This window comes from Myotis daubentonii, chromosome 1 (genome assembly GCF_963259705.1).
Source record: "Myotis daubentonii chromosome 1, mMyoDau2.1, whole genome shotgun sequence".
Lineage (NCBI taxonomy): Eukaryota > Metazoa > Chordata > Mammalia > Chiroptera > Vespertilionidae > Myotis > Myotis daubentonii.
In genome coordinates, this window is record NC_081840.1 from 78,695,893 (window position 1) to 78,706,655 (window position 10,763).

At 46.1% G+C, this 10,763-nt stretch overlaps 1 protein-coding gene across 2 annotated transcripts; it reads right to left on the reverse strand.

Moving 5' to 3' along the window:
- Window positions 1-576: 576 nt before the first annotated feature.
- Window positions 577-7,835, reverse strand: LOC132225641 (dehydrogenase/reductase SDR family member 2, mitochondrial-like). Of its 2 annotated transcripts, XM_059680712.1 has the most exons (8): window positions 7,649-7,835; window positions 5,673-5,850; window positions 5,234-5,335; window positions 3,786-3,856; window positions 1,904-1,955; window positions 1,452-1,586; window positions 1,121-1,176; window positions 577-852 (listed from the first exon to the last, which is right to left on the reverse strand). In XM_059680712.1, the coding sequence occupies exons 1-8, from the start codon at window positions 7,795-7,797 to the stop codon at window positions 741-743; spliced, it is 855 nt and encodes a 284-aa protein (XP_059536695.1). In that variant the 5' UTR covers window positions 7,798-7,835; the 3' UTR covers window positions 577-740. The 2 variants fall into 2 exon arrangements, with proteins under 2 accessions (XP_059536695.1, XP_059536715.1); XM_059680732.1 differs by lacking the exons at window positions 1,904-1,955; window positions 3,786-3,856.
- Window positions 7,836-10,763: the final 2,928 nt, after the last annotated feature.

Consider the following 10,763-nt stretch of genomic DNA (forward strand, 5'->3'; position numbering starts at 1 on the left):
AATCATTGATTGGCTGCCTCCTACACGCCCCACACCGGGGATTGAACCAGCAACCTGGGCATGTACCCTGACCTGGAATCAAACTGTGACCTCTTGGTTCATAGGCCGACGCTCAGCCACTGAACCACACTCGCCTATCCAGAGTCTCATTCTTGCCTGACACTCTGAAAAACCAACTGGGGAGGCTCAGCATTGATTCATCCCTTCCATTCCTCTGTTGGAGAGGATTGCCTCTCCTCGCATGAACTCCCTTGTATTTCTGGGTTGTTTCTGTGTACATCCAAGCAATCTCCCATGGTGCTGGGAGATGCAGGTGCTTGAGAAAGTCAGTGTGCCAGGAATTACCCGCAGCGACAAATGAGCTCAGTCTACACCCTTTCTAAGTTCCCTTCACCCTTGGTCAGCAAGTCCTCTGGTCTAGGTTGCTCATCCCTCATGGAGTGGCCCAGACTGTCATCCCTGAGAACTCTGATCTCCTGGTAACCATGCTCTCTCAGACCATAGTTCCTAATTACCAAGGTGGGCAAGGGCTGAAGAAAAGTGAAAATATTAACGACAGTTTCATGCTGTAAACTTTCTTTTCTGATGTTCTTTATTGTTTCATACTCTGATTATGTTGAACTTAAAGTGTGTATTTGAAGCACAGGCTCATCATTTATAGAGGTGTCCCAACATGGTGGCCCCAGAGGCACAGGGCGCTTCTACAATGAGAGGCAAGCCCGAGCTCGAGCTCATGTCCTTCAGAGGTGGGGTGAGAAGCCGGCCACCACAATGCTCTCACCGGTGATGTAGCTGGCATCTGGAGAGCAGAGGAAGGACACCAGCCCCGAACAGTCCTCAGGCTGACCCACTCTGTACGGAAAGAGGAGGTGGGTGAGAGTGATGATGCTTCCCGTGAGCCCTGGGCTCCTGTCAGATGCTGGGAAGTCAAGACCCCTATGGTCATGAGAGAAAGGCTGCAAGTGGAGATATGTGGGCTCTACAGGGACTTTTACTCACCCCAGGGCTCAAATCTCAGAAAGAGGAATGCAGAGAGGTGATGGTGATCTTTATTCATCATGAAGGTCTGAAGTTACATGAACCCAGATCTACAAAGGACACTGCCTCATGCACAACCTACCTCTGTATTCCATGGCATCCCTTCAAATGGTTCCAAAAGTCTGGATCCTCAAACGCCTAAAGGAAAAGTCAAAAGGTTAGTGCTGCTCATCCAGGTGTAATCACAATGGCTCCACCCCATAAACACCTTTGTGGAGGGGCTTCTGGGGGACACTCTGGGCTCGTCCCTCACAGAGGACTACAATCCTGATTCTCTCGCTGATCCCAAAGGTGGTGAACCAGAGCATCAGAACAAGAGGCCACAGGGCCAGGTGTCTCTGGGACATGGCCTGGTAGGGGAAGGGACCCTGGCACTCAGTGTGGCAGAAGCAGAAGTTGTCTTTGGTCCTTACCACTTTGCTGAAGGATGTGTCAATTAGTCCTGGAACTAGGCAGTTCACCCGGATATCCTTTGGTGCCAGCTCCAATGACAGGGTCTTGGTGAGTCCCAGAATGGCTGTTTTACTGACATTGTAAGCCCCTAGACTCTGTGAACACAAAGGGAAGTGGATGGCAAATAAGTAACTGAGGAGGAGAGTTTCTATTGGATCCCTAGGTCTGTGCGTATAAATATATCTCTTCAGCAATGCAGAGATAAGTGAGAATCTCACAAAGAAAGGTTAAAAGCCTGCCATGTGTGTCCTTTCTGGAGAAGGAGGGTCTGAGACACCCACTGATCAAATGTGGGTGTAGGTGTGCCCCACCAGCAATGGCCTATTTGGGATCTTCCTGGCCCTCTCCACTTTCTTGGCAAATGGGGCTGTTTCCTTCGTTTTCATGTAGCGTCATGGAAGGTTATACTTACAGCTGCTGGTATATATGCCATAACTGAGGAGACCAGAACCACAGAGCTTCCCCTGGGAAGAGAAAGACGGGATAAATACGATGGAGCCACATATAAGTGAGGCAAATAGACACATTAGGGGCATGAAAGGAAGTGGGGACGGTGGGCCATGAAAGTGAGTGAATGAAATTTAGGTTCAGATTAGAGCCTGCTCCTGCTTTCCTTCAGCCTATCTCCTCTGGCCTAGACTCTAGGCCCTAGAGCATCTTGAGGACCAGGACCAAGTTTATGATTTCATCCACACTTGGATCTCAATCCATTAAGGAGAACTAGTATGAACACTTTTATCAAATACAGCCAACATTTGCCTTTATTCTAGACTATTGTTACACTGGCTTTGAGGGTGTTCTATACAGGCATGCTTAAGAGTAATAATATTAAAAGTACTTCCCAGTGGATCCTTTGGAATCCTAACCTCAGAAGCTCCGCGCCCCCCACAACCCTACCCCAAAATCCTCTGGAAAAGTTTTTCTTAAGGATCCTCAGTGCTTTCTCATTCATCAAGTCTAATGACCCTTGTTCAGACCTCACTTCTCTACCCTCCAGTTTCCTGTCACATCAGATACTGTAGACTAAAATTTCCTTTCTGGAACCTGTTTGGTCCTCTTGAGAAATCTGCACTCTTGCCTCTCTTTTTCCCTTTAGCTACTCATTCCCTTTCCCTCAGTGTCTATTCTGTGCAGGCCCATAAATTAAGATGCTTTCATTGTCCCGCAAGTGTTTTCTCTTCATGCTCTCTTTTAATTTAGGAAGAAGATGAAGTATGCCTAAAATAATTAAAACAAACAATCATATATTTTTCACCTTTGTCTCCTAAAGGTGACAAAATTCCTTATCACAACATTCAAGGCTATCCATAATTTAGCAACATCCTGCTTGTCCAGCCTTGTCTCTGACCTCTTCTCTTCACTCACCCTGGATCTAAAGGTTGTTCTGTGCAACACACACAGAGCAGGGATGATGGGGAAGATAATGGAGAACATGGCTAGTCCAAGAGTAAAAAAGTTTGAGAGATAAGAGTTGAGTGGGACTTGGAAATTCCACTACCCTTATTATGGACAGGCTGCAGGGTGCCTCAGTGTCATCAACCTGGACTTTTGTGCCCTGACCTGCTGCATGCAGCCTAAGAGAGGCCACTTTCAGTTCCCCAACTCCAGGGCAGTTATGGGAACTCTGGGCCTTCCTGTCATTAGAATTCCGTTTCTCTCTTCCAGTCCCTGCCGATTTCTGGGCACTCTAGAAATTGGGTATTCATGCAAGAAGAGAGGATTTTTTTCTCTTTTGTGACCTAGAAATATGAAGTCAATGTTTCACTAGTCTAGAACAGGGGTGGGCAAACTTTTTGACTCGAGGGCCACAATGGGTTCTTAAACTGGACCGGAGGGCAGGAACAAAAGCATGGATGGAGTGTTTGTGTGAACTAATATAAATTCAAAGTAAACATCATTACATAAAAGGGTACGGTCTTTTTTTTTTTTTTAGTTTTATTCATTTCAAATGGGCCGGATCCAGCCCACGAGCTGTAGTTTGCCCACGTCTGAGAGAGACCACTTGTATTCCTCTAATTCCAGGACAGCTGTGAGGACTCTGGACCTTTCTGTCTGTAGATCCCTTATTGTGCTTCTAGTAGAGTCCTTGCCAGATTCCATGGGCATTCTAGCTATGAGAGAATGACACTATGGATAGAGTCTGAAAGCCAAATTCTCACTTCTCCTGTGTTACTGGCTCAGCTAAGCCTGCTGCCCAGAAGAAAGATCTAACTCAACACCTGGCTCTTGTTTACTACCTCTGCTTCATATTTGACACTTAATGTCTCCATCCCTCTCCCCTTCCCTTCCCTCACCCCCTGTTCTCCATGTGGGGCAGCAGCTGGCTCAGCAGCAGGGCTGGGGCCTTCACATTGACATTCAAGATCTGAAATCAGAGCAAAGGAGGGTGGGGGAGAAGAGACACTCAGTCCAGTGCATGTTCTCACTGTATTAGCAAATACACCACATTAGAACATGGGCGTGATGGCTTCTGACAATGGGAAGTGGGGAGAGTGCTGGCTTTCTTTGACATACATGGGGGGCGGGGGGAAGCACCCTGAAAAAGCTGGAATATAGGGCTCAGGAAGCCTTTGCAGGCATAAGACCCAGAGTCTGCAGGATGTCTCCCTGTGTCTGTAAGGGTATTGGTTAGACAAAAATGTCCCATCTGGGTCTGAGAAGGCACTGGCCAATTGAGTCTGGGGAAGGCTGGTATTATAAGCTGAATTGTGTACCACCCAAACTCTATGTTAAAGCCATAACTCCTAGTACCTCATAATGTGACCTTATTTGGAACTAGAGTCATTGCAGACGTAGTTAAAATGAGATCATAGAATGGGCCCTAATTCAAAATGTATGGTGTCTTAAGAAGGCAAGTTTGCACAAGCACACACAAATACACACTGAGAATACCATGCGAAGATGAAGGCAGAGGTTGGAGTGATGCTTCTTTCTATAAGCCAAGCAACATCAAAGATTGCCAGCAAACCACCAGCAGCTAGGGGAGTGGCATGAATAGATTCTCTCATAGCCATCGGAAGGAACAAACCCTGCTGATGCCTTCTGACCTCCAAGACTGTGAGACAATAAATTCTGGTGTAAGCCACCTGGGCTGTGGTACTTTGTTACAGCAGCCCTCTGAAACTAATACAGCTGGATTTCAGGGTTTAAGCCAGCCGTGGGCAAACTACGGCCCGCGGGCCGGATCCAGCACGTTTGAAATGAATAAAACTAAAAAAAAAAAAAGACCGTACTCTTCTATGTAATGATGTTTACTTTGAATTTATATTAGTTCACACAAGCACTCCATCCATGCTTTTGTTCCTGCCCTCTGGTCCAGTGTAAGAACCCATTGTGGCCCTCGAGTTTAAAAGTTTGCCCACCCCTGGTTTAAGCCTTGGACATGAAGCATTCTTAGGCAAGGAAGGGAGTCATTCCCTTCTCTGTGCCCCACACTTATTGTGATGATCTGGTTCTCTGTTGGGCCCTCCCAGCAAACTGGGAGCTCATGGACAGTGCGGATCAGAACTAGAGTGTAGCAAGCATGTCAAACTCATGGTGGCCATAAATTTGACATGCTTATTGCAGACACTCTTACCTCCATCTCACAGATGGGGAATTGAGTGTCAGAGTCCAGGCACCTGGCCTGCTCGGTGCCAGTGAGTCTGTGAGGGGAAGGTGTGTGGGGGCTGAGATGGAAATAGGGTCGTGCAGAGGGTGAGGATGACATCCGTCAGCCCTACCTGGTGTCCCCAGACCTCACCTTGTCCCAGACCTCCTCACTGCTCCCCAAGGTACTTCCCACGTAGGGATTGACTCCTGCCACACACACCAGGAAGTCAACATTCCCAGAATGTCTCAGGGCCTGCAGGGAGAAGGGGGCAATGAGGACCAGGGTCAGGAAGCAAAAGAAGTTTTCTGTTGCAGTGGGAGGTATTTCCTGTTTGCTCTCCCTGGGTCTCTGCTTGGCTAAATCCAGGAGGGGACCACACCAAGTGAGGGTGGAGAGCTGTCTCTCCTCATCAGACTTAAAACATCTCTCCACCCAGATCTGTAAACCTGTTCAGGCTCTGGAGTAACCAATGCCGAGCACATGGTCAGCCTTCATTCCTGCGCTTGTTCGTTTGTTCATTTGATCAGGTTATGTTTTTAAAATAACCACTCTTCCTCTTTCTACCTCCAAACCTTACCCATCTCCTCACCGTGGCCACCAGCCGGTCTCGGTCCTCAGCCTTCCCCACGTGGCACACGGTGCCAGACACGCTCAGCCCCTCCCCCTGCAGCGCTGCCAGTGCCTGGTCCACGTTCTGCTGCTTCCGGCTGCTGACCACCACGTGGGCCCCGTCCTGGGCCAGACGCCGGGCGATGGCAAAGCCAATCCTGAGGGCAGAGATGGCTATGGCGGCTTCAGCCCTCCCCACCCTCCTCCTGGGAGGCTGATCATGAGACACAAATTGAGTTCCACAGTGTGGTTCAAGAACTGCCTCCAAATCTTTCGAGTGGGAAAGAGGAACTATTGAACATTTTCTATACATCAGGCTTTCACCAAGACTAACCCAGTTAATTCTCACAACTATATGTATAATAATCATATGGATGAGAAAATTTTCATAACAATTTAATTGAAGGGAATTTTTAAAAAGTAATGATCCTTCAGAACACGTGTACATGTGCGGGGCATCCAGCGTGAATGGCAGAGAATCTTTAACTGCCCAGTGTTTTCTCCCTTGGTTCTAGCCAGAGGCCTCTGGTGTAAATTGCACTTTCTTGAAGCCTTAAAGCTTTCCTGTCCTGCAATTTAAAAACTTTGATGCTGAGAACATGTTCTGCCTCCATTCTCTGTCTCCTTACTTTAAGGAGGTCTGAAGCACTCTTGACTTGGGCTGGTTGAGTACCTGTGATCAAGGGCAGAAGGCATACGACCCTTCTCTTATAGAAACTGCTGGGGCAACATAGAGTTTTGAATTACTCATTTGTAATGAGGGCTGGGCATTGGGGACACGCAGATTTAAAACATCATTGGGGCCCTGACCGGTTTGGCTCAGTGGATAGAGCGTCAGCCTGCGGACTGAAGGGTTCCAGGTTTGATTCTGGTCAAGGGCATGTACCTTGGTAGCGGGCACATCCCTAGTAGGGGAGGTGGGGAAGGCAGCTGATCGATGTTTCTCTCTCATCAATGTTTCTGACTCTATATCCCTCTCCCTTCCTCTCTGTAAAAAAATCAATAAAAAATATATTTAAAAAAATAAAATAAAACATCATTGGGGCCCAGTCAGTTTAACTCAGTAGTGAGCATTGACCTATGTACCAGGAGGTTATGGTTCGATTCCTGGTCAGGACACATTTCTGGGTTGCTGGCTGGAACTCCATTAAGGGGCGTGCAGGAAGCAGCCAATCAATGATTCTCATCGTTGATGTTTTTATCTTTCTTTCTTTCTCCCTTCCTCTCTCTGAAATCAATAAAAACATATTTTTTAAAAAATAAAACATCATGGTGATGTGGAAGTCTGGGATATTAACAGTTCTAAAATAAAGCGATCTAAATTTGACCATGAAAGGTCAAAAGGAAGACTGAGCCCCTGAACACCAGAATTCCCCCCTCCTGCCTGTGGTAATGAGTCATTAAAGACTGTGGCCCATTATGGCAGTTAGAGGATAAGTGGAATTGGAGGTACATAGGAAGAGATGTGACCAGGAGAGGGTCATCTATGTAAGCTCTCTGAGCTGATCTTGAGACATCGCCTTGTCCAGTGCCCTACTGTCAGTGAACACTCTGCAGTCAATGGAATCCCTAAGTCTGAGAGGCCAATAGGTCTCTGGCTTCTCCCTATTAGACCAGGACCCTAAAAGCCCATGGCCACGTGCCCATGAAGGATGGGGAGAGAGAGCTGTCCTGATGATGATAAGTTAAATACCTTAGGGTTACCCAGCCAGTAAGTGGCAGAGACTAGATTCAAACACTGCTCTGATTGAACCAAAAGCAGTCGATTTTCCAAATCTATTATTCTTGGAACTTACAAACAGGATGTTTTAGGAAGAAACACTGAGTTGGGGTTAATGATACACGCCAGAGCTGTGTAATGAGATGGGGGTGTCAGGAAGGATGTGTGAGAAGGACTTCCCCTGCCCTGGGATGGGACTCTAAATCTGTTCATCACATGGACGCCCATTCACTCACCCGCTTGTGGACCCAGTGACCACAGCCACTTTCCCAGCCAGTGGACCGCTTCTATCTGCTGTTTTGCTGCTCATTCTTGCTGAGAGAAGGACTGAGGAGCATTGAAGACCCTTAAAGGCCCAAGACGTGGCCCTGAACATGCTAGTCATTGTCTGGCCTCTGGCCTTCTAGACCCAAAGCTGGGAGAGAACCTGGGAAGACAATCACCATGAACCATGTTAGAATCTGACTCCACCCATCCTTCGTGGGAGGGTTCCACTGAAGTCTCTGGTAGGTGTCCTACCATCCTTTAAACTTACCAGGAAGCAGAGAGCTGCTCATGTCCTTTCCATGACCAGTTCCCCAAATGGGCTGCCCTGCAATGCTGGGTTCCTGGTAGATGCCTGAGTGATACTTGCCTGACTCACCTCCCCAGCCCCAAACAAGGAATATCACTGTGGTCTTCTGAGAGTCACCTCTGTACTTCTCTCCATACATCTATTCTTCCACAAAGAAATTGCATTGGCCTTTCTTCTTATCTTTCCCCAACCTGTTGCAACCACCCCACCCAGGTCCATGTTCTTATCACCTTCCCCACCTGCTGCAAACTCCTCTTCCTTCAGCTCCTCACCTGAAGCAACAGCAATTATCCCCTCATCAGATATACCAGATGTGTCAGCATTTCTGGGAGGCAAGTTGTTTTCCCACATCACAAATGACTCTGATCCAACAGATAAAAGTCCAGCCACTCCCCTCTTTGTTTAAAAATCTTTCATCGGGCCCATACCTCACATCTCTTGAACTCCAGGCCATATTGTCCAGCCCCACCTGCCCAAAGATCCTATGGTATTTGTTTCATTGTAACTGTTTCAGCAATACCTCATTTCTTCAGTAACGTTCTCTAAACCCACACCTTTCATCCCAAACCTTCCCTCCATCTTATGGGGAGATCAAGGAACAATAATTTTCTTGGGTTGGCTACCTCAGAATCACACTAAAAAATCAAGTAGTTTTTTTGGAAATGGCCTTGGGAAGCAATGTTAGGGGGGTTGAAGGAGTGGGACAGAAGGGAAGATAGCCCATAAATGGTACATTATCAAGTAAGTTATGTCTATTGGTAACTGAAGGTCAATCTTATTGAGGAACTCTGAGTAACAGTTTTGTTTCTTAATTCTCACCTGAGGATATGTTTATTGATTTTAGAGAGAAAGGAAGGGAAAGTAAGAGTGACAGAATGAGAGAGAGAGAGAGAGAGAGAGAGAGAGAGAGAGAGAGAGAGAGAAATGGATGTGAGAGAGAAACATCAATTGATTGATTGATCCCCATATGGGCCCTGAACTGGGATTGAATCTGCAATCTTTTGATGTATGGGATGATGCTTCAACCAACTGAGCTACCTGGCTAGGGAGGACAGGGGACTGGACTTAGGGTGACCAAGAATCCCTGTTTCTAGGACTGCAGGTTTACACTGAAAGGCCCACATTCCAGCAAATTGCTAAGTCCTAGACAAACCAGACAGTCTGTTACCAGCACAGGGGCACATCCAGCTCCTGTCAGTCACTAGTTGAGGACTGCTCCTGGGGTGGAACAAAGAGGTGACCAGCAGAGACAGCAGAGGGCCTAGGTAAGGTGGAATGGTGCGGTAACACCATGGGAATTCGGACTTTCTCTTATGAGGGAAAAAAGATTGTGGAGGTTTTTACAAAATGGTATTTTGACATAAATAACTGATGATCACACTCAGGGAGCCATAAACTCTATTCTAGGCCCTCATGACTAAAATAGCCAATCATTGTTTCTCTAGTGTTCATTTTTTGTCTTAATTCTTCTTCCATTTTCTGAGTGATCTATCCCAGTTTATTAAGCTGTTGTACAATATGGAAAGCTAACCTAACCCTTCCCAGGAACAAATCATAGGGCTCTGAAAATAGACAAGTTCACATCTGTATTCAACATAACAGCTCTAAACAACCATGCACTTACTAGCTAAATCTCTGGGTTCCCAAGCAAGTTCAATGCTGTTAATCTCAAGAAATGTTATGGACTGAATTGTGTCCTTCTGCCCCTAGGTTCCTATGTTGAAGACCTAACCTCTACGGCTTCAGAGTGTGACTGTGTTTGAGAAGAAACCTTTAAAGATGTGAATAAATTCACCTGAAATCTTTTACATATAAAAACAGATTTATGAATAAGGACCTTTATCATCCAATTTATAATAGTTGAAAAAATAGCTAAGCTTAAACGCTGAATATGGGATGCATGTTACTTGATGGAATATATGTAGCCATTTGAAAGGGTGTTCATAAGTAGTTTGTAACAATACTGAAATGTGTTTGTTAAAATGCTAACTAAAAAATTATGACACAAACTTATATACAGCATGGCTGAAATTATATTAGCATAAATGTCTACTTAGAACAATATGGTAAGTAAGCCTGAAAGTAAATAAGCTGTGATGGACTAAAAGTGATAGATTAAATATGTACTTCCGCCTTCTCTTCTTCCCCTTCACCACTAAAAGATACTTTTTAAAAATGGAAGAAAGGGAACAAAACCAAAGCAATATAGAAAAAAAAAAAAAAAAAAAGCACAAAAACTTTATAAAATTATAAGAAATTCTTGAAAGATAGATAGAGTTAACTTTCTACAGAAAGCTCCAGTTCAAAACACGTGCATGGGAGAACAGCAGTAAAAGGTGAGAGCAGCTGTAGTGCCCCGAAGCTCAGAGGGAACAGATAGAAAGAGTAGCAGGGGCCGGGTAATTGTCAGAACGGGGTACTTGCGTTCGGAGGAGCCCAGGCCATTAGAACTGTTCTCTGAATCTCTGCCATTTTGTCAAGCACCCCCTGAGAGAGAGCATCAGCCCCTGGGGAGGTCACCACAAGAAAACCAGAAGGAAGTTGGGTTAGCCCAGCTGGTGTGGCCCCTGGTTGAGCATCGACCTATGAACCAGGAGGTCATGGTTTGATTCCTGGTCAGGGCTCATGACCCGGTGTGGGCTTGATCCCCCGTAGGGGGTGTACAGGAGGCAGCTGATCAATGATTCTTTCTCATCATTGATGTTTTTTTCTCTCTCCCCCTCTCCCTTCCTCTCTCTGACATCAATTTAAGAAATATGTATTTTAAAAACAAAGTT

Coding starts and splice junctions, on each gene's coding strand:
- LOC132225641 (XM_059680712.1), bottom strand. CDS start 7,797: ATGACTAGCATGTTCAGGGCCACGTCTTGGGCCTTTAAGGGTCTTCAA. Junction 5,336..5,672: donor GAGACCGGCTGGTGGCCACG/GTGAGGAGATGG, acceptor TTCTCCCTGCAG/GCCCTGAGACATTCTGGGAA. Junction 1,177..1,451: donor ACACATCCTTCAGCAAAGTG/GTAAGGACCAAA, acceptor CTTTTCCTTTAG/GCGTTTGAGGATCCAGACTT.